The 24,334-nt window shown below is 40.6% G+C and overlaps 1 protein-coding gene across 1 annotated transcript in view; it reads right to left on the reverse strand.

Moving 5' to 3' along the window:
- The window catches only part of LOC119427084 (glucosidase 2 subunit beta), a gene marked incomplete in the record, with an annotated part of 251,558 nt that overhangs the window by 219,563 nt on the left and 7,661 nt on the right, over positions 1-24,334 (reverse strand). Inside the window, 3 exon segments of the mRNA XM_037695033.1 lie at positions 607-736; positions 20,988-21,105; positions 22,252-22,309. Coding sequence (XP_037550961.1) covers positions 607-736; positions 20,988-21,105; positions 22,252-22,309 — 306 coding nt within the window.

A 24,334-nucleotide genomic window follows, 5' to 3' on the forward strand; every position in this document is an offset into this window, starting at 1 on the left:
CAAAATTTGTTTTCGTGGCAGCCCTATGTACAAGAAAAACAAATATCCCCATAAAGCTAAAAATGTATAGCTTTTGTATTACATTTCCCCTTTATTCCTTAAAGAATGTGGTCATCACTTACTATAATATTCTGTACATGCATTTAGTGAGAGTAAAATCCTTCAGGGCATTTGCTATCTGTTCTCACAACTTACTGAACACCCACATGTAAAAGTCAGAACGTCACTTAAATGCCAAGCCAGCTTGTGCTTGGAACGATAAGGGAATTTTCCTGCAACTCATATGCAACTTCTCTCTGAAGGTTTGAGGGACAGAAAAGTAGAGCTCTGGGAACGCATTCTGCTACAGCTCAGCAGCCCTCCCTCCAACTCAATTAATTTCAACTGCAAAGGAATTTGCACTTACCCTTTCCCGTTTTTTTGTGATGTTCTACCGTCTGACCAGAGTTGTTATGACCTGCTGAATTTTGCTCAATCTAAGCAGAGCAGGAATGAAACAGAAGCTGCATTGTAGCCAAAACGCTGCCCTAAATACCTAAACTGAAACAATTCTTTGGAAAGAGCTAATGTCTTTAAATGGACCCTAAAAGCAGAATGGCTTCTTACCTTTATTCCCTTCTTCTATGAACTTTATTGTTTGCTCTTTGAGTCGGTCAGCCTCATGTTTCCTCTTCCTGTGGTCCTCTAACTTGATCTGTAGATCTTCAGCAGCCTGCTGGAGCTCTCTGAGCTGAGCCTGAAGATGAACAATATGATAAACATGAGATTATCAAACCTTATTGTAGTTAAAGAACATTTGTGGATTATGTTTTTGTGAACAAAGAGGATGGATGCCAGGAAGGATGCATGGATGGCTGAATCATACAAGAACAGCTGGTTGGTGGATTGGTTGGTCGACGAGCTGGTGGATTGGTTGACTGGTCAGTCAGTCAATCAACTGGTCTGTCTATTGGTCAACTTGTTGGTTGACTGGTCAGTCAATCAGTTGGCTGATTGAAGAATAAAGGGTTGGTAGGTTGGTTTGGATGGAAATATTGACCCAAATCTTGCCAGTATGCACATGACTACATTCCTGCTAAGTTTTAGGACAGCTGCACAAACAATTTCCATTGTTGGGGGTTGTTTAACCAATTAATTGATTGGATGACTGACTGGTTGTTAAAATGTTCAATTGGTCAGTCAGTCAGCTGGTCGGTCTGTTGGTGAGCTAGTAAGTAGTCTGATGAGTGACTGATTGGTAGATAGGTATTATTTGGTTTGTCGATATGAATGAAAATATTGAGCCCTCCCTTTCCAGTATGCGCACAACTACATTCCTGATACCTTTTGGGACAGTTGTGCCAAATGTTGTCATGCACAGGTATTTAATCAGTACTGCAAATAACATTGTGATAATGGCCATTATTCTGCCAAGTCTATCTTAAAAACCATCCATGTTTTTATTTCCTTTTTCTGGCTTCCATGTGTGATTTTTGCCCATTTTCCCCTCCGAATTGATTACTACACTTACAAAGCTGAAGCACTGATTTCAAAGGAAAAAAATGTTACAGCTTAATACAAGCAGGCGCAAAATGGTGTGCTGAACCAGTGACAATTGCTGATTTTTTTTAATCCTTCTTTCAGTTGCTCCTTTCTTCCCGGGGTGCCACAGTGAACTGACTCGTACGAAGACTTTTCTTTTGTGTTTACACTGGATGCCCTTCCTGACGCAACCACAGACCACTGAGCTACCACAGCCCTCTGTGGGCTGTGGGCCCTCTTGGGCACCTGGGGGAGCAGAAGGTTGGGATTAAGGGCTTTGCTCAAGGGCCCAGAGTGGGGCAAACGAGGGTGGAGAGGTGTTTCACCTTTTTGGTTTTCACCCGTTTGTGGGTGTTTCACCTTTCCCACTCACATTTTGATGTTGTTGGTCTGGGGAGGGAAGGCACGATGGCGCAGTTGGTAGAGCTGCTGCCTCTCAGCGAGCAGGTCATCTCAGTTTAAATCCCGGCCAGGGACCTTTCTTGGCAAAGTTTGCATGTTCTCTCTGTGCATGCGTGGGTTTTCTCCAGGTACTCTGGTTTCCTCCCATAGACCGAAAACATGCATGTTAGACTGACTGGTAACTAAATGGCCACGAGGTGTAAGTGAGAGAGTGAATGGTTGTTTGCCTCAATGTGTCCATGTTATGGACTTGCAACCATTGACTTGTTATGGACTTGCGGGGTGTCCCCCACCTATTGCACAGTGATGGCTGGACATGTGCACCAGTGACCCACGCATGGATCTATCCATGGATAGATGGATGGATGGTCTAGGGAGTCCGACTGGCATTCTTCCGATCACAGGCTCGCCTCCTCTAACTCTGCGCCACCACTCCCCCACAAATAACCTAATATTTGCAATAGTAAAAAAAAAAAAAAAAAACTCACTATCTTTCCAGGTTAAAACCAAAAGCTCAAAAGAAATCTTTAAAAATAAATATATTTAAAAGTTTGCTAGACATGCTTTTGTAATGACCAATTGAATCAGGACAAACTGAAACTCATCTGACATCTAAAAAAAAATGCATGTTCCTCAGTAGTAAATTGCCCAAATGTTGGAATAACAATTGTATTATTGTAACATCAATAGTTGTTTTTTATGTAGTTGAAATGTGAATACAATTTTAACAAATATAGCTCATTGGAATTGGTTCCTGGAAATTTGTCAAATTGTTTATATTCAATTCAGAAATTTAGACCAACATTGTGAATGATTAGAAAGTCAAAATGTTCTTATTTGGTGAATGAACCATTTGTTTTACAGAATTTAAGCAATCTTCAACATTATGTTTCAACAGCTGCCAAAGGAATGAATCTGAGAAGTAGTTTGATTAAAATCTATACTTGGGAGTCTAATTTATGGGATCTTGTGTTTTGTGTCGCTGGGTTAGATTTTAAATGTCTACTGTTGGTCAGTAACTTCAGAAAATGTCACCATCTAGACTTTTGTACTTAATTTGATAGAACATACAGTGAGGAAAATGAAGTATATGAACACCCTGCGACTTTGCAAGTTCTCCCACTTAGAAATCATGGAGGGGTGTGAAATTTTCATCTTAGGTGCATGTCCACTGTGAGAGACATAATCTAAAAAAAAAAATCTGTAAATCACAATGTATGATTTTTTAATAATTTATTTGTGTGTTACTGCTGCAAATAAGTATTTGAACACCTGTCAATCAGCAACAATTCTGGTCCTCAAAGACCTGTTAGTCCGCCTCTAAAAAGTCCACCTCCACTCCACTTATTATTCTAAATTAGAAGCACCTGTTTGAGGTCGGTAGCTGCATAAAGACACCTGTCCACCCCACACAATCAGTACAACTCCAACTACTAACATGGCTAAGACCAAAGAGCTGTCCAAAGACAATAGAGACAACATTGTAGACCTCCACAAGGCTGGAAAGGGCTACGGGGCAATTGCCAAGCAGCTTGGTGACAAAAGATCAACTGTTGGAGCAGTTACTAGAAAACGGAAGAAGCTAAACATGACTGTCCATCTCCCTCTGACTGGGGCTTCATGCAAGATCTCACCTCGTGGCGTATCAATGATCCTAAGAAAGGTGAGGAATCAGCCAAGAACTACACGGGAGGAGCTGGTCAATGACCTGAAGAGAGCTGGCACCACTGTTTCCATGGTTACTGTGGGTAATACACTAAGACGTCATAGTTTAAAGTCATGCATGGCACGGAAGGTTCCCCTGCTTAAATCAGCACACGTCTAGGCCCGTCTGAAGTTTGCCCATGACCATTTGGATGATCCAGAGGAGTCATGGGAGAAAGTTCTGTGGTCAGATGAAACCAAAATAGAACTTTTTGGTCTTAATTCCACTCGCCGTGATTGGAGGACGAAGAATGATGAGTACCATCCCAAAAACACCATCCCTACTGTGAAGCATGGGGATGGAAGCATCATGCTTTGGTGGTGTTTTTCTGCACATGGGACAGGATGACTGCACTGTATTAAGGAGAGGATGACCGGGGCCATGGATTGTGAGATTTTGGGGAACAATCTCCTTCCCTCAGTCAGAGCATTGAAGATGGGTCGTGGCTGGGTTTTCAAACATGACTATGACCCGAAGCACACAGCCAGGAGAACCAAGGAGTGGCTCCGTAAGAAGCATATCAAGGTTCTGGAGTGGCCTAGTCGGTCTCCAGACCTAAATCCTATAGAAAATCTTTGGAGAGAGCTCAAACTCAGTGTTTCTCAGTGACAGCCCAGAAACCTGGCTGATCTAGAGAAGATCTGTGTGGAGGAATGGGCCAAAATCTCTGCTGCAGTGTGTGCAAACCTGGTGAAAATCTACAGGAAACGGTTGACCTGTGTAACTGCAAAGAAAGGCTACTGTACCAAATATTAACATTGATTTTCACAGGTGTTCAAATACTTATTTGCAGCAGTAACACACAAATTATTTTAAAAAATCATACATCGTGATTTCCAGATTTTTTTTTTTTTTTTAGATTATGTCTCTCACAGTGGACATGCACCTAAGATGAAACTTGCAGACATCTCCATGATTTCTAAGTGGGAGAACTTGCAGGGTGTTTAAATACTTATTTTCCTCATTGTATATGTAGGACTTTAAACCATGACTTTGGACTTTTAAGGTGGCTTCTTTTGATAATTCTAAGCCCAAATAAAATTTGTTGTGGCAACAATTTTTGCATGTATTTTAAGAGCAATTTCAGTGGGTTTCAGGAAACGTATTTTATCTCAATGGAAACATAATTAAATTTTATACAACTTTGATAGCTGGTAAATACTTTGTGATTTCTCAAGAGCAACAAATAAAAAGATCTCAGCTCTACAAGTTGCCTTTTCACATGAAAAAAATCTTGAGGTAAGATTACATTAGATTGTTTTTCCATTGTTCAGAAAATACAAATAAAATTCTACGTGCAACAAAATCCAATAAAGGTAATTCAGTTCAATTTAAAAATTCAAGGAATGCCAACACGTCGATGGACTCTGAGGGCAGTTAACAAAATCAAATTCCTCAGGGCAAAAAACAGCAATATGTGGTATAAGAATAAAAAGCAGAGGGCAGAAATACAGTTCCTCAAGAAACACTTGGACGTGCAAACTAAAGCTTCCAAAATTGTGGTGGTTTATACAGGTCAGTAGAACAGACTGTGACCTACATGAACAAATTAGTTGAAGAAAAACAGGAGAGAGAAGAGGAAATGCCAATGTCCAATAATGTCAAGGACATTCTCATGTCTACTTTTACCACCCTGGAAAAAGGTTTTCTAAGCCAAATGGAGAATCTGCAGGGCTTTGTGGACAGAGAGACCTGGCTGAAGTCCCAGCTCACATAAGCTGAACAGAACAGCCATAAATTCTTAGAGGAACTGCACAAGGTTAGCACGAGAGAGACCAAACTGCAGCACCAGCTTCAAGACGTTGAAGAAAATCACAAGAAGGAGTTATTGGAACAGAACGGAGTCTTCAGTAATGAAGAAAGAGAGAATGCCAAACAGCTGAGAGAGGTGCAACAACAGAAAAACAAGATGAAGAAGAATATTCTTGCCTTGAAAAGTCACATCCAAACAAGGAATACTCAAAGTAGAAAGGGCAAGAGAGCAGATGAGGCAAAGTCAACAAATGGTCCAACGTCAAGGGTAGACACTCAAGTCCAGGAAGACCATGCCTCTAACATGCAAGAAATCAATGAGAATAGGTCAAGAAAAAGAACAAGTGAGAAAAACATAAAGGGGAGCGATGAAGAGGAGGCTGGTCCCAGACAGACTATTCCTGGTTTTCATCCTGTCCTCCTCCACCTCATACAGCCTTTAACCACAAGATCTTCAACTACGTCACACAATCACCACAGCCCTCTACTTCCTCTTTGTCCATCTTCAGAGCCACCCCAGCACCCTGACTAACGCTGCTATACAGTATCCAAAAACTGAACTGATAGACCCATGAGAAACTTTTCCGTACTTCTTTGTGCTGCTCTGCACAAGTAAATAAATCATTAAAACATATTTAAGTATAGTTTGGGTGTTATATATATTCACTATACTGTATGTGTGTGTATGTATACGTATGTATGTATGTTTATGCGAGTAGCAGTGAAGTATGTGTTTAGGTCGAGATGAACATTTTGACAGCTTTCTGGTAAAAGTTATGAAGAGGTAAACCTTTGAGATCAGGTCTGGTAGCTGTTTAATGGTTTAAGATGCATTGACTGAAAATTCATACAGACATACGTTACAACTAGAGACGGGACCAGAAGCAAGAATACGAAGCCATAAAAAGACTAGCAATCCCTATCCAGGCGAGTGTTACCATACCATGCCAATTTATTTATAGAGCACTTAAAACAGCAACAAGGCCATTTAAGTCATTTCCCTCCATATATCCATCCATTATCTTTTACCCACTTCTTCCTTATTTGGGTTGCGGGTGTCACTGGTGCCCAGCAATCACTGTGCGAGTGGCGAGGTACACCCTGGACAGGTCTCCAGTCCATCACAGGGCCACATAGAGACAAACGAGACAAACAACCATTCACTCTCTCACTCACACCTAGGGACAATTTAGTTACCAGTCAGTCTAACACGCATGTTTTTGGTCTGTGAGAGGAAACTGGAGTACCCGGAGAAAACCCACGCATGCAGAGAGTGACGCGAGCATACAAACTCGACCCAGAAAGGTCCCGGGCCGGAATTTGAACCGGCAACCTTCTCGCTGAGAGGCAAGAGCTCTACCAACTGAGCCACAGTGCCACCCCTCCCTCCATATAAGCTCGGAAATTTTCCTGACTAAAAACAGAAATACACTTCAAATAATTTCTTCCCCAGGTGCTGATATCTTTTTTTCTTCCAAGTAGTTCTTGTCTGAAAGTAATAGCTTACTGGGTTGTGACCAGTTAGCAGACAGCATTCCGAGTCTCCATACGGTCTCAAAATGTTTGAGGAGGTTTTAAATTTTCTCGTTGAGTTGAAGAGTGCAGTCTAGTTGCTTACATTTTCAACGTTCCCCAAAATTTGTGGGACAATTTGTTTTTCCATCTCAAAAGTTACATAGATGTTATTGTGGGCATTTTAAATCCGTCTCAAGAGCACTAGAACCGTTTTTGACTCCTGCATGAGAGCTCTCCTCTGAAATATCAAAGACAAATATCCGGAAAAGTAAATCTAATAAAATAAAAACCCTGATAATGAATTATTGAAAAACTTGTAGCGATATGCAAATTTGACATTTCGAATGTGTACTAATAGTACAATAAGTCATAAATGTGGGATCGGTTACCACAGTGGTTACAAAGCAAACTGAGGAGGTATGTGGACGAAGGTGGACGACAAATGAATGTGCAAGGCTAAGAATGCCGTCTTGCAAGTGATGAAAACAAAAGTTAGACAAAACATGGACACATAGCTCACTAGTCATTTAATCACAAACACTCCAAATTCATTGAGATTGCAACAAAAAACGTGCCTCTTTTCTCTTGTTGGTGAGTTTCTAACTTGTCACCAACAGTTGCTGCCCAATGGATGAATTTAAATTGATTATTTAAGATGGGGGGGAAAGTGTTACGTTACACTGATGGAAAAAATGACAGCCTGTTATTAAGTTGGAGGGTATTTAGGTGGGACTTTTGAATTGATAGCAGTGTTTCCTCCTAGATTAGTTCTCTTGACATGGCGCGAGTCATGTTTTATTTTTTGTAGACGGCGGAGGAGGGTGGGGGGATGGGGGACGGAGTCACATCTGTGTTGCCCGCCTGCTAGCTTAACACTAAGTTGCTGCCGATTTTTAATCGGGGGTGGGGGGGTCACATACGTGTTTAGTGCTATGTTGCTGCCAGTAATTTTTGACGGGGGGCGTGGGCAGTAAGTCAGTGGCATTTTTGCTAGCACATTTGTATTGCGCCCCAATCTATGGTGGGGAGGTGTCGGTAGGTGAGGCGGTTCAGTTCTGTTGACGAGGCAGGGTGCCCCACTTGTATACTGGTAGGGGAAACACTGGATAGTATATCCAACTGCATCTCAATTGCACAAACTGGCTCCAAAAATGCAACCGCACCCCCAAAAAAGCCATTTTGGTTATTATTTGAATAACAAGTTAAAAAAGTCACTTTGTCCAGCATTATTAATATAATGTAAAATAATTTAAGTGGTCAAGAAAAAAATCTTAAAAAATAATATCAATGTATGAAACTGAATAGTTTTTACAAAAAAGAATATTATCTACAAAAGGCACAAAGTCAAAAATATTTGAACACTTTATATTGATTATTAGACAGTCTTTTAGTCTTACTTACATTCTAGAGAAGAAACCCTCTTTTATTGTTTTTTGCAGTGTAGACCTATTAAATCAGCTTCATCAGATTTGCTGTCTTACACACAAAAAAACTGTTTACAACCACCAAGCATTGCCTACCATCACTCTCAGTAATGGACCAATTAACATGAAAGAGCAGCAGCGTCTTGTCTGAGCAAATGTGCTGATGTTCGTGTGTCAATTCCACCTTCCGATATCTCCTCAGAGAGTCCCGTGATGCGGTGATGGATTCTGTGTAGCTTTCAGCCAGGGATGACTACCTTTCTAGGCCACGCTGCTTGCTTAGCCAAGTTCAGTCTGCGCCAGTGATTTATGGGCTCTATTATCAACGTATGAGAGCATATTGACGAGTGGAAAAATACTACCTAAAATAAGAAGAAAAAAAATTAATACTTCAAAGTAAAAATAAATAAAAATAAGCATGTAAGTACTAAAACTAATGAGTACTTTTTCCACATAAATTTTAGATTTACCGGTATGTGTAAAATCTGTTTGTGCAATTAAAACTTTTTTCTTCCGATATATTATTTGATTGTTTGAATGGAAAAAGCCACCAGTATATGGTACAATACGACAGAAATCCATAACACAATTTTACTACAAACCGGATTCCAAAAAAGTTGGGACACTAAACAAATTGTGAATAAAAACTGAATGCAATGATGTGGAGGTGCCAACATCTAATATGTTATTCAGAATAGAACACAAATCACAGATCAACAGTTTAAACTGAGAGAATGTATCATTTTAAGGGAAAAATCTGTTGTTTCCAAATTTCAGGGCATCAACAAATCCCCAAAAAAGTTGGGACAAGTCCATTTTTACCACTGTGTGGCATCCCCCCTTCTTCTTACAACACTCAACAGACGTCTGGGGACAGAGGAGACCAGTTTCTCAAGTTTAGAAATAGGAATGCTCTCCCATTCATGTCTAATACAGGCCTCTAACTGTTCAATCGTCTTGGGCCTTCTTTGTTGCACCTTCCTCTTTATGATGCGCCAAATGTTCTCTATAGGTGAAAGATCTGGACTGCAGGCTGGCCATTTCAGTACCCGGATCCTTCTCCTACATAGCCATGATGTTGTGATTCCTGCAGAATGTGGTCTGGCATTATCGTGTTGAAAAATGCAGGGTCTTCCCTGAAAGAGATGACGTCTAGATGGGAGCATATGTTGTTCTAGAACCTGAACATAGTTCTCTGCATTAATGGTGCCTTTCCAGACATGCAAGCTGCCCATGCCACAAGCGCTCATGCAACCCCATACCATCAGTGATGCAGGCTTCTGAACGGAACGTTGATAACAACTTGGGCTATCCTTGTCCTCTCTGGTCCGGATGACATGGCGTCCCAGTGTTCCATAAAGAACTTCAAATCGTGACTCATCTGACCACAGAACAGTCTTCCATTTTGCCACACTCCATTTTAAATGACTCCTGGCCCAGTGCAAACGTCTGAGCTTGTGGAGCTTGCTTAGAAATTTTTTTTTTTTTCATTTAGCCTTTATTTATCCAGGTTAGTCTCATTGAGCCACGAGAACTCATTTTCAAGAGAGACCTGTTTTAGGGAGCACATGGTGGGGTTAAGGGCCTTGCTCATGGGCCCAGAGTGGGGCGAATGAGGATGGGGCAAGTGTGGGTGTTTCACCTACCCCACCCCACCCACAATTTTTGATGTTGTCGGGGCCGGGGAGTGAACCGGCAATCTTCGGATCACAAGCCCACCTCTCTAACCTCTGCACCACCACTCCCCCATGGCTTCCTCTTTGCACTGTAGAGTTTCAGCTGGCAACGGCAGATGGCACGGTGGATTATGTTCACTGACAATGCTTTCTGGAAGTATTCCTGAGCCCATTCTGTTATTTCCTTGACAGTGGCATTCCTGTTTGAGGTGCAGTGACGATTAAGGGCCCGAAGATCACGAGCATCCAGTAGAGTTTTACGGCCTTGACCCTTACGCACAGCGATTGTTCCAGATTCTCTGAATCTTTTGATGATGTTATGCACGGTTGATGATGATAACTTAAAAGTCTTTGCTATTTTATGCTGGGTAACACCATTCTGGTGTTGCTGCACTATCTTTCTGCGCAACAATGGTGGAATTGGTGATCCTCTTACCATCTTGGCTTCTGAGAGACACTGACACTCTGAGAAGCTCTTTTTATACACAATCATGTTGTCAATTGACCTAATTAGTGTTAATTGGTCTTCCAGCTTTTCGTTATATGCTCAAGTTCCTTTTGCCAGCAACTTATTGCTACTTGTCCCAACTTTTTTGGGATTTGTTGACACTGTGAAATTTTGAATCAACATATTTTTCCTTTAAAATGTTACATTTACTCAGGTTAAACTTTTGATCTCTCATCTATGTTATATTACGAATAAAATATTGACATTTGCCATCTCCACATCATTGCATTCAGTTTTTATTCACAATTTGTTTAGTGTCCCAACTTTTTTGGAATCCGGTTTGTATTTTTATACCTTGGGTTTAGTTGATTCTCGATTGGATTAAACATCTGACATAAAAGTCCTGCTGAGTTTCAAAATAAAACATTTTAAAAAGCCCTTGAACTCAATGATACAATTCATATCACCCACAGATTTAAACTAAGTTCATCTTATGTTGAGAAATTATGAACTCACAGCCAATTGTGTCAAATCTTGTAAACAATGTTAGGGACAATCTCAGGAAATATTATGAAATATCACAATATGAGTTAGTGCTTGAAGTTAGGCCTGTCACAATAAACAATAAATCAATTAATCGCATGATAAATGAAAATTATCTACTTCATTTTCATTTATCGGCTTTATCATTTCTTCATGTCTCACTCTATCTACACAAGACAATGGATGACAAAAAAACTCAACTCCAGTGATCTTCACTGATCCCTCCCTTTCTCCTTTCTCTTTAAAATCTGTTTTAACTGTCCAAATCGCATTTTTGGATCATTAAAAGCAGCTAAGAAGCTAAGCTACAATCTAAGCTAACAGGACGACCTTAGGAAAAAACCTCTGTCTTGTCGAAGCTCAAAAATTCACAGTTGAAACCTGTGCCTTCATGTGAAAAGTTGTTTTTCTCTGCAAAAAGAAGTTGACAAATTGTTTACTGATTTTTTTATTAAAAGCTTTGTGACAAATGCTATGCTAAAGAGCTCAAACAACACTGAGCATCCGCCATTTTGAGAACAGAAAAACAGAAAGCAGAAACAGCCCATGTCACGTCAAGGGGCCTCCCTCCCATTTTTCTTAAAGAGACACGCGGCTTGCTCCCTCACTATCCATCCTTCAGTTCAAACAGTCTTATATTGCCATCCGGTGGTCAAAAAAGGTACTACACACAAAACAAATTACCAACGTTTCTTCTTAAATTTGACAATAAATACTAATTATTGTCAAATTTCAAACAATATTATCATTTATCGCAATAACTCCAGCGACAATTAATCGTCCAGCAAAATTTGTTATCGTGACAGGCCTACTTGGAGTGTGTTGTGAATGACTGTCAGCTACTATCACACCAAACTTAGTTCAATAGCTGCAGAACTGAACGAGTTATAATTATACGTTATAATCTTTTAGATATTGGCGACATGGCAATAGTCTTGACTCGAGTAGTTTCCAAAGGCAGCTCTGCTGTTGATATAGTGTCCTTATTAACATTAAATTTAAAAAGAAAGAAATATGGATCAACTTACAACAAAGATTATTAACATTGTTTTATAGCCTGTAACAGAAAAGACTTAAAGTGCATCAATTTGCCTGAAATTAAAAAAAATATATATCCTTATTTAAACTGTAAACATTTTTGACCATTTGATACTGAACAATCAAATTAAATACAATAAATAAATAATAATAAATTCAAATTGATCAGCAACTTTTAAGTCAGGGGTGTTATATACAACACTTTGACCTACAAAACAAAAATGAATCAAACAATTTGTGCTGTTTTTTTTTTGTTTTGTTTTTTTTTTTTTTTAATCAAAATGAGGAAGTCGGGATCAATGGCTACAATGAGCATGTTTTGCAGTGCACAGCTTTTTGAAGCGGAGTTTGAAACATGACCCTGCAACTCTCAGCTCCTGCTCAATGTTTACCTGGACCTGGACTTAGTCTTCAGAGCAGCAACAGCAGAGAAGACGCAGAGCGACCCCCACCCCCACCCCCACCCCATCCCCCCGGCATTGCTCCGGGCCCCCCACAGGGGGCACGCGCCCCACTATTTGAGAAGGACTGATATAGATACAGTGATTACTTTGAGAGTTTCATTAAAATCCATCCAGTAATTTTTGAAATAACTGGCATAAGCTACTTAGCATTAGCTAATTGTACTTGGCATTAGCTAACGCTAATGGCTAATACAAACCAACTCACAGGCACAAACAAAATATTATCACCTTTCCCATTTGTCTGCTGATAACTCAGGATCTAGCCATTCCTGCAAATGATTTTCTGCTTTAAGATGTTCCACAAAGAAAGGGCATAAACAGAAATAGTCAAACCACCTTAAAGAACATACCCCACTACAAACCCCAATTTCTGTATAAACTCTTAATTCTAAATGGATTTTTGATCATAAAAAGGTTGCCAACGTGATTAAAAAAAAAAAAAAACAATTGTGAAAGAGGTTTTTTGAGGCAGTTTGCATCCTGGAGTAGCTCACTTTTGAGTCGTCGTGAAGGGTTTTCAGCACAACAGCCCTGAGGTAACCCTGCCGTATCAAAAGTAAGATTCCCCACCGTATGACTCTGAGTCGCTCTGAGACAAGATCATCACAAAGTGCAGGAGGGCTAGGACGACTGAGTGACATTTTAGCCTCAATCTGCCAATCATCCGGCACACATACAAAAAAAGAACAAAATGAGAAGGGGAAAAATGATATGTGCAGAGGGAAAAAACCTAGAGAACTTTAGATGGCAAAAATAAATATGTCTAAGTTTATGTGTGACAGATAGCGTCCTTCAGGAAAAGCTTTGTGAAATAAGTTGGATTTTTTTTTAACTAGATTTTTCATCACAAGCAAACATGTTCAGATGGTGAAAATTGGCATTTTGAAATGCTTTCAAGTACAAAACATGCAGTAGATTGATTTAAGTTCCCATGAAATTATGCGATTTCTAAATGGTAAGCTAAAGAATTTACAAAACGAGCCTCAAAAGCGTCGAACTTGACAAAGTCACACAACTGTAAAATGTGCTGCAGAATCCGAACACGACAAACAATAATCAAAAGGCTGACCGACACGTTGAACTATAATGTGGTATATAATGAACGAAAATTTCACAACCATCAAACTAAAATTTGGTGTGGTAGTAACCAAAAGGCCTCCACAACACAAACTTTGAGAGCCAGTACGAGATGTAGGTTTAAAACTTTGGCATCAACTGTTGGAGTCACCCCGGTCGGTCTGTTAGCAAAATATTTAATATACCAGAACACAAGAATTTGATGAAACTCTCAGAAAGCAATCACTGGATTGGTTTGTTGGAGCAGAGGAACATCTGAGACATGCAGGATAGTGGCCCTCAAGGACCAGGACTGGACACATTTGATTTGAATTGTCCCTAGGGTGAGTGTGAATAAAATTCAAGTTAAAGTATTATGTGTCAACATCATTGTATGACCCCATACAATGGTGAAATTGGTTCTCATGGGAATGAATTCTAGAATTGCGCCGCTCAAGGTGGCTGCATGTTGTCGCAGCTCTGTTAATTTCATTTTGAGATTTTGCTTTTGGAAACTTTAATTCCTCTTTTTCTGGATGTAAATCACAATTTTTTTGGATGATTTCTTCCTCTGGTATCAGATGCTGTGCAGCTGGAAGGATTTTTACTGAAACTTTTTTAGTTTTGGACATTTGTTATGATATGTAACCATGGCAACAAGGCAGTTTTCTACAACCAACAGCAGCTGATTAACATCTCAAAAGCTCAAATAATATCTCAACTACAGCCCCAAATCTCAAATGAGTTGAAAAGAATGTTCTGTGGATGCATTCTCATCTACCTGCCAGCTGTGCTCGAGTGCCTGACCACTGAGATCCTGGAACTAGCAGGAAACACGGCTCATGACAGTGGAAGGACAGGATTGTCCCTCAGCACCGAGAGGCCAGCCGAGTCTGGGTGGACGGATCAGACGGCATCTGCAGCCAGTTTCTTAGGATCCACTGTGGGATGGACCTTTACAAGAGATCCTTCCTGCCTACAGCCATCAGCATCTATAACATCTCTTAATGAAATGAGGATAACAAGTTACAACAACAAATAATTCCTGTTTGGGCTTAATAAAGTATTTCTGAACTGAATTGAATAGCTGGGGATCAAACCTGGGACTTTCGGGTCCTGGGTCGGTTGCCCTACCTCTACCCCATCTCAGCCCCGTTGAGTATGGTTGTCTTGTTTGTCTTTATGTGTCCCTGCGATGGACTTGCGGTCTGTGCAGACTGTCCCTTGTATCTCACACAGTGACTGCTGGACATGAACATCAGTGACCCGGAAAAGAACAAGTAGGTAAAGACAATTGACTGATGAATGCCATTGCCAATTAATCTTAGCAAACGTAAGTGGTTTTAACTAAAGCTAAGTTCACACTGCAGGCAAATGCATCCCAATGTCTTTGCCTGCATATGACTCATATCTGTTTTTTTCATGACAATTAGAACATGGCAAATCCGATTTTTTTCAAAGCCAACCTAGGTCTATTTTATACGTGGCACATATCCGATGTTTTTCAAACTGATGCAGTCTAAACGGTCATGTCACGCTTCATCCAACTTTTACGTCATTGAGGTAAAGTAAGCAGATTGACTCAAGTATTAATAACAATCAGCATTTCCCTTAGTTTACTTGCCTTGGCAGGGCGCTCATACCATCTGTCATTTTTGTTGATGGGGGGGGGAGACAAGTCTGAGTTGCACGTGCTATTTGTGCTGACAGTTTTCAAGCGGGGGATGGGGGTTGGAGACAGCTCAGCTCGAGGAAAACAGGGTGCTAGCTGTAGCTTTTTAGCTAGCACACTTGTATTGTGTGCCACTAGCTTATCGCTATGGAATTGCGAGAAGTTGTCAACAGATGGGGGTGGGCAGGGTCAGTAGGCAGGGCGCTCGGTTCTGCTTGTATAAGAGTAGGGGAAATACCGACAATGATACCAGCCTGGTACATCTTGGACCTCTGCACATCTTCAGCTACAGAATACAAGTCCAGTTGTCAATAATCCAGGTAATAAATCCAACAAAGTTAAGTTAGGTCTTCTAAAAGGTTTGTTTTTTTGTTGAGGTGCCACAGACCTGACTAAACTTTGTTGGAAAAGTCCAGTTGCTTTGTCTTTGTTCTTTTGATTCACCATGAACTGGTTGACTGAATCTACAGAAACACATGATACTGACATTAGTGTCGGACCGTATCGATGCTAACATGATGAGATCGATGCTTGAATTTGTTTTTACCTTCAGTACGTCACTCCCATTCCAAAAATAAAACACTCAGTCCAGAGGAGCAAGTAAGAAACAAGATTAAATGTAAACACTGGACCAAATAAGCACGTCAGATAATTTAATCGGTTCTGGTTGCACAACAGCTCCAGATGCTAACGTGTAGCATCCGTATTTAGTTCCTTAAACGCAATGTGCAGCATGTAACAACACTTCATCTGCGCAAGCGGGTCACTTCAGAACTGTAAACGGTTCACACTGGAGTCTGATGGAGGTCGCATTTTAATGACTATGCAAAAAAAAAAATCAGATCTTTGCAAAAAATTGGACTGGAGCATAAACACCTGCTGGGTGAACATAGCCTTAGTCAACTTAGATATTGAGCTTTTCTTGTTCAAGTTTCTTTATTGTCATTCGTATCACGTTGTACATGAGGTGGAACAAAATTGTGTAGTCAAGGTCCCAGTTAGAGCTGTCATTTCTAACCCGAGCCCTAAGCCCAGGCCCACCTGACCCAAATTCGGTGCGGGCCAGGACATGATAATGTCTTGGATGGACGGGCCGGGTCGGGCTTTTAATTGGGTCAGGATCAGCCACGAACCAATGATTTGATAACATGGTCTGCCATACTATCACCAGTTGCACGCTGCCATTTCACCGTGAGCTGACCGGCCTTGAAAGAGGTAAAAAGTTCAGTTAGGCTTCAGATGGGACTATACTGCCAGGAAGTGATCCATCGTCCAAATGGACGTTCATTCAGCCGCTGCACTCAGCGGACGCACGCGGCCGACAACCCAAACAGGTGAGATCGCAAAGCAGACGGGTCAGAGCAGGGTCCGTGTCTAAATAAATCAGAATGCAGGCAGAAGCAGGGTTTAAATGCTCTTTTATGGCCATGAAAGGACAAACACCCCCTCAGCTCCTATCTTCTGAATCAGTTTGGTGTTGGATGTTTCCTTGACTGATGAAGCCTTCTGGATGGAAGGTGAAACGTTTCAGCCAAAAAAAAAGAAACCGTCCAGATGACCCAACTGAAAATTGTTGGATTGTATACCTGGATTACTGCGCATGGACTTTGTTGATTTTGAACCATTTTGACATGACTGTCGACGAGGAAGAGGGCCGGCACCGGAGGAGGGGGCGTGTCAAAGACACCATCTTAGCACCAACATAACTGGTTTGTTCCACTTTGGAGTAAGCTGTTGGGGGAAGAATCAGTTTGGTGTTGTGTGTTTCCTTGACTGATGAAGCCTTCTGGATGGAAGGTGAAACGTTTCAGCACAAAAAAAAAAAAAAAACTGTCCAAGATGACCTGACTGAAAATTGTTGGATATAAAAAGAAACGGTACATAAGGATCTAAAATATACACTGATATACGCTAAACAAATCCCAAACGATACATTAAAGCTCTAAGATATACACTAAACACTAATAATGTCAAACAATACTGCGTAACAGCAGCAGCCCGAACATGAGTCTTTAGATAGTAGATGGGTATGAATGAATACAGCAGCATGAGATAATCAGCAGTACAGATAAGTCACATATCACCAACTAAAGTGGCATTACAGTGATTTTTTTTGTGTGTAGTAGTAGCAGCTGAGAGTCATCCCCACGGTGAGGGCTAAAGCAGATCACGCAAGATTAGTATTCAAAAATTTGGCATCCAGGACAGCAGGTGGTACATTTTGTTTATAATTACTAATCAAGTTAGAAGTGAAAGAAAACTGCCATGAAAGATCAACTTAAAGTTAAGGAGAACTGTTTTTTGTGGCAGCTAAATTTAATAAACCTCTCACTCTAAGAAGGATGGAAAATGGCCTCCACGGTGGGCTAAGGTTGGGAAACTGGCACGGACAGCCCAACAGTTGTATGTAGCAGCCGGTGCTGAGAACACACATGCTAAAACAGCACCGCAGAGCACAAGCTGCTCACTTAGAATAGAAATCCTCAGAATCCAGCAACATCTAAAAGCAAATTAACCTCAACGTCCCCCGTCCCTCAAGCGTGTTAGCCAGGTGATAACACTTCAGTAACAATGTGGCAGCCCGGCAGCGCGAGGGGGGAAAAGTTAATTCAACGTGCGGAGGAGAATGACAACAAACAATATCTCCACACAGCTGCTGCAAATTAAGAGTGCATTTTATATTTTTTAATCATTTTTCAGGGCAGGCGCCAGAACGTTTAATGACAAGAGGAGGAGGAGAAGAGATGGGACGATCCATAAGAATGACAAAACTGTGAACATCCAGGAAAATTCTTTTTGTTGTTGTTGTTTACTCAAAATAATAAAATACTGAACAAATTCATCTTTTGATCTTTGTGCTGGCATAACGTTTATGTTTGCTCAGATTTTTCCACCTTAAAGGAGTAGTTCTAATGTTTTGAAGTAGGGCTTTGAAAATGCTTTAAACAAATAATATCTTACCTGTTGCAGATAACTCTGGCTGGACTGATGAGCTAACATCTAGTCCCGACCAGAAAAAAAAAAAAGTGGTTTGCCCAAGAATTTAATAGCAGTTTATGGAAACATCATATTATAAACTTTTACACCACATTTACCATTACATGATTATTCCAACAAAAAATGTGAATTTTTTGCAGCGCCAGGCCACACAAGAAATGCTTCAGCTAGCTGCTGCTGCCACTGATCCATAAAGAAGCAGTGTTTCCCCTACTGTTATCCAAGGAGGTTGCGCCGCCCTGTCAACAGAACCAAGCACTCTGCTCATTGCCGGCACTGACGTAGCGCTAAGCTAGCGACGCGCAATACAGACGCAATAGCTAAGAAGCTACAGATGTAGCGCTCCGCTTCTCTCCTCTCTCCACCTCCGCACCCCTGTCGACAACTGCTGGCACTAATGTAGCAACTCTCCTCCTAGCTCTTCATAATCTTTGAACAGAATCGTACATGCCTGAACAATTGTTTCAAGGGTTCATAACAAAAATGGCTGCACGAGGCAACAAACAAGAGGTCGATGGGCAGCTATTGAGGGCACTCTGGGGGCAGCTGGGGATGGGGTGTCCTGCTCAGAGACACCACGAGATGTGCAATGACCGGGGATCGAGCACAGGGCCTTCGGGTCCCAGGTCGGCTGCCCTGCCCTTACACCATCTTGGCCCCCATTTTTGCTAAGGAACTTAGTTTAACTTGGGATGTGACTTATCTGTGCTGCTGATCTCATGCTGCTGATCTCATGCTGTTGATCTCGTGCTGTTGTATTCATTCATACCCATCTGCTCACCACAGACTCATGTTTGGGCTGCTGGTGTTATGCCATATTGCCTTACATTAGTGTTTAGCATATATATTTGTGTATATCTTAGATCCTTATATACTGTTTTTTTTCATACTTTATATTTTGCTATTTTTGGGTGCAACTGGGACCCTGGATACATAATTTTGTTCCACTTCATGTACCACATGTGATGGAAATTACAATAAAACTGACTTGAACTTGAAGTGTGATATTGTTTAATATTGCAATGTCAATTGCAAAATAATTTAAAAAATAAAAAATAAATGTCTTTTGCATCTCCTCGCAGCCTCTTCTGTCATCGCCATCATGTAAACCAGGTGTGGGCATCAAGACCAGTCAGCGTCCAGAGGATTGAACTGCAGTCCAGGTAGTTCTCCATGTACTGTACATCCAAATCTTTTGTTTGTTTATTTATGTTTTTATTTACATAGCTAAAGTCATTTACAAATGTTTTCCCATAGAGCTAATCTGTAATTTCTTCAAAACTCATTATTTAATATCTGCTTGGTCATAGATTTTTCACTTTGTACCATAATGCCACTTTTAGCATTTAGCTAGCCATCCGCTATTTTTAGCTTCTAGCCATTCTTCCGATACTTCAATGTAACGTTTGAAAATGTTTCCCTTTAGCTAGTCTTTGTTACTTTTAGCCAGCTTTTTGTTATTTTAGCTAGCCTTTCACTTTTAGTTCATAGCAGGTGTTTAGCTACTTGTGTGTTTCAGCTAGCATTCTGTTCACTTTAGCTTTTAACTAGCCTACTGTTCCTTTCAGCTTCTAGCCAGCCTTTTGCTAGCATTTTATTTTCAACTCAGCAGTGACCTCAGCATTCATGCAGCATTTTCACAGAAAATGCTATTTCGCTAGTTTTAACTTTATTTACTGTCATTTCCGAACTATCGAGCGCACCTGAATACAAGCCACGCCCACTAAATTTTTTTTTTTTTTTTTTTACATATATAGAACCACACTTGTTGATAAGCTGCAGTGTCCACATTGTAACATGCGATATTTACACAAAGATTTTTAAAACGTAATTAAATACGTACTGATAACATACACAACAAATACATATAGTAATTTTTTTCCTGAACAGTGCCTGTAAAACAGCTGGGGAAAAAAGTACAGTAGCCTACCAGGAATTCATTTATCTCTATCTTCATCTTCCTCCTGTGCACTGCACCCTTGAGCTTGTGCTGTCCTCTTCATCACGCAGCTACCTTTCAAAATTTGTTGGTGATAGAGGATTTATTTTTTGACACTGCTCCTCTAAAGTCAGGATCCACTGGCAGACTTGAGCAAAAGTTGCTCTTCGCATGCGGCCAGTTTTGGTAAACGATTTCTCGCTGCCAGTCATCCAAGCCTCCCACCGAGCTTGGGGTGCCACATTAATGCACGATTCACACTTATTTCGAGTGGCCGCAAATACTTCAATGTTTCCCCCCTCCCTGGGGGCACAACGGGGAGGGGAGGAGAGAAAAATGAACCAGTGGATCATTGAAACCAAGTTTCATTGGTTCACTGTGACCTGTTTGGTAATTTCATTGGTCAGATTCATTTTTATTTTTTAACCTTTACTTATACAGGTAGAGTCATTGAGTCACGAAGACCCACCCCCCAAGACAGATGTGTATTGGGCAGCTATGTGAGCACCTGGGTGTGACAAGGCTAAATGTTTTTTAAAATGGTGGCATGAAGCTTGTTAGCCCGTGGAAAAAAATTTTAAAAAAATCTGAATTAGCCGCAGCATTGTCAAAGTGTGCGAAAAAAGCAGCGTCTTATAGTCCAGAAATTACGGTAATTTCCTGAAAATTAAACACAGCCTTTAAAAGTATTTTTGCAAGACCAGCTGACATTTTGTGCAGATCCCAGACAAACAAAAAGGAAAATCAGCATTCAAAACTGCATGCACAAGGAAAACCCTTGATTTCTGCTCCCTTCCAATGCAGCTTCTTCATGTTGTTTATTCCTGCAGCGTACCTGCTTCTCCCTCCAGAGCAGGACTCCCTCCTCAATCAGCTGCTGCTTGAGTCGCAAACCCTCGTCCAAGGTTCTCATCTGGCCCTCCACGTACGCCCTCTCCTTCTGTCCCAGATTCCTGGAGGAAAGGCATTAGAGAGAACGCATCATTACTGAGGAGAAACCTCCACCGCTGTGGTCACCGAGATGCTGCAATCCAATTTTTAAGGGCCCTGCGATGCGGCAGGAATCCAAATGGGAACAAAACAGAAGAGTAAATAAGACGGTTGGGGGAGGCCTGGCGCTGTGTGGTTGAGGTAAATCGCTTTTGAAGCCTGGCAAACACAATCCGAGCGAGGACCTTGTGAAAACATAATGAGATCGACTCCGCTCGCTCGCCGCTTTTTTTTTTTTAGGCGAACGGCAATGAAACACAAATAGGAGGGAGGTCAAGAAAAGAAGTGGCTCGGCGAGCTTCAAACTTCTGCGTCTTGGTGTGGTCGAACTTCGCAGCATGGAGATGATGATGTCAGACGGGATGAAAAGGCTCAGTGTTCGTCTTGTAAACGACACCCAGCCACTACCACAAATTGTATCTCCATCTCTCAAAAACAGACTGAGCTAGAGCCAATTTTGTGTTTTTTAAGGTCAGTTGGATGTGGCAGCCATGTTGCATCAAACTGACTCTGAAATTGTATCATTTGTAGCCGTGCATCCAGTGAATAATCCCTGCAAATTTTATTAAACTGTATCCAGTGCTTTATGAGATATTTTGCTAACAGACACTTGTGAACACACACGCGAGCAAAGACATTGTCTGCCTTCTCTTTTTGGCAATAAAACGAGTTCTTACAAATCCAGCAGCTCAGGAGCACGACAGTATTCTGCAGGGTTAATTATCTGAAAGGAAACATCTTTGGATGATTAAAACATTTTGCAGCTGAGGAACATAAATGATAAAAAAAAAAATAATAATAAAAAAAAAAAAAAAACAGATTAGGAGTTAGGATTGCCTTTAACAAATTTACTCCACAAAACAGTAATTAGTCTGTCTGGAGCTGCATCCAGCTTTGAAATCCTAGTGACACTCTGCCCCCTGGTGGTGCAAAACTGCATCGCCTCCTGCTGAGAAACAGGAGGCGATGCACTTCATATGATCATAAACAGCCTTCTATTAAAAAAAATTAATAAATAAACACATATAACCAAGTTGCACAGTCAGGTTCTAATTCCAGAATTATTTTGCTGACTGAATTGGTTAGGATTTATAAACGCACAAACTGACCAGCAGGTGTTCTGGCAGCGAGTGTGGCTGTTGTATTCATCAGAGGCGTCGCAGCAATCTGCAGACACACACAGGAGGAAGTGATTAACACACACACACACACACACACACACACACACAACAGGAAAACAGAAGACAACGTCAGCACAAACAAGGGAACAATACGTTGTCACTCTAATAAAATATAAGGCAGGGCAGCTGAGATTCTGAGCAGATCCACTGCTTTATGTTGTTCGTTTAAAAACTTTACAACTAATTCATGACACCATTCTTGTTTGTTTTTTGTTTTTTTATTGTACAGTAAAAGGTTTGCAGTTTGATTCGGCATTTTTGAGAAAATGTCCTCCAAATTAAACAAAATCTGATATTTTTTAATGGATGCCGCTTCAAATAAAAAGATCCAACATGCCTTGCAGGAATACATATCTGCCTCTCCTGCCAGAGTTTTAGACAAAGATTATATTTGATGTTGAGAAATGACGGAGTCTGAGCTGTTCTGGTCAAACCTTGGAAGTAATTTGCGCAATCTCCTGCAATATGATGAGAATGCGTTCAGTCCAGGTCAAACTTGTTTCAACCTTTATTTATACAGTTAGTGTCGCTGAGTAGGCCTGTCACGATAACAAATCTAGCTGGGCGATTAATTGTCTCACAAATTATTGCGATAAATGATAATATTGTTTGAAATTTGACAATATTAGTAATTATTGTCAAATTAAAGAAGAAATATTGGTTAATTTGTTTTGCATGTAGTACCTTTTTCGACCACGGGATGGCAGTATAAGACTGTTTGAACCGAAGGATGAATAGTGAGGGAGTGAGCAGCGTGTCTCTTTAAGAAAAATGGGAAGGAGGCCTCTTGACATATCATGGACCGTCTCTCCTTCCTTAATTTGGTTCTCAAAATGGTGGACAGTCAGTGTGATTTGAGCTCTTTAGCATAACATTTTTCACACAAAGCTTTTAATAAAAAAAAATTAAAAATACATCTGTAAACAAGTTCTCAGCTTCTTTTTGCAGAGAAAAACAACTTTATACGTGAAGGCACAGGTTTCGACTGAATTGTGGAGCTTTGACAAAAGGTTTTTCCCCGAGGCCGGCCTTTTAGCTTAGCTCGTAGCTTAGCTTCTCAGTTTAGCTGCTTTTAACGATCCAAAAACGCGATTCTGGATGGTTAAAATGAATTTTAAAGAGAAAGGGAGGGGTCAGTGAAGAGCACCGGAGTTGAGTTGTTTTCTCATCCAGTGTCTTCAGTAGAACGAGAGAGACGAAGAAATGATAAAGCCGATAAATGAAAATGAGGTAGATAATTCTCATTTATCATGCGATTAATTGATTTATTGTTTATTGTGACAGGCCTATCATTTAGTCATGAGGACTCATTTACAAGAGTCCTGTTATAAACAAAACCAGATTCATTCAACCTTTATTTAGACAGGTAAATCTCATTGAGCCTCGAGGACTCATTTACAAGAGAGACCTAATTATAAGATAAGATAAAGGTACACACAACAATAAACAGCCATAAAATGCATATAAAATTAGAAGTAAATAAAAGTTATGATATTAATTAAAATAAAAACAAGATACATTATGAAACGGGGTAAAATACTAAAAACAGGAACATGTCTACATTGATATTTGTATTGAACTTAACAATTGTTTAAAATCCCTTAGAGAAGTAAAGGTCGACAGCTTCAGATATTTTTGCAAGGTGTTCCAGAAAACAGAAGCGAAGTAGGAGAAGGCCCTTTTGCCGAATTCAGTCCGTACTGAGGGGACGCTGCAGGTAATGATGTCCTGAGAGCGCACGCTGTAGCTGCACTCACGATGTGACATGTACGAGGAGATGTATGAAGGCAACAGACCAAAGAGTGACTTAAAGATGAAAATGTACCGGTGAGAGTCTGCGTGAAGTTAATGATGACCAGTGTTGTGGCTAGAATACCACGTCGTGTTCAAAACGGCTGAGGCGTCGCCCTTCGTATAAAAGATTTATTTGACACAACATGGGTTACAGATATTCAGAGACAAACAATTACAATAATAAGATATATGCATATAAATGGAGCATTAAGAACGA

The sequence above is a fragment of the Nematolebias whitei genome, chromosome 1 (assembly GCF_014905685.2).
Source record: "Nematolebias whitei isolate Nwh7 chromosome 1, NemWhi1, whole genome shotgun sequence".
Taxonomy (NCBI): domain Eukaryota; kingdom Metazoa; phylum Chordata; class Actinopteri; order Cyprinodontiformes; family Rivulidae; genus Nematolebias; species Nematolebias whitei.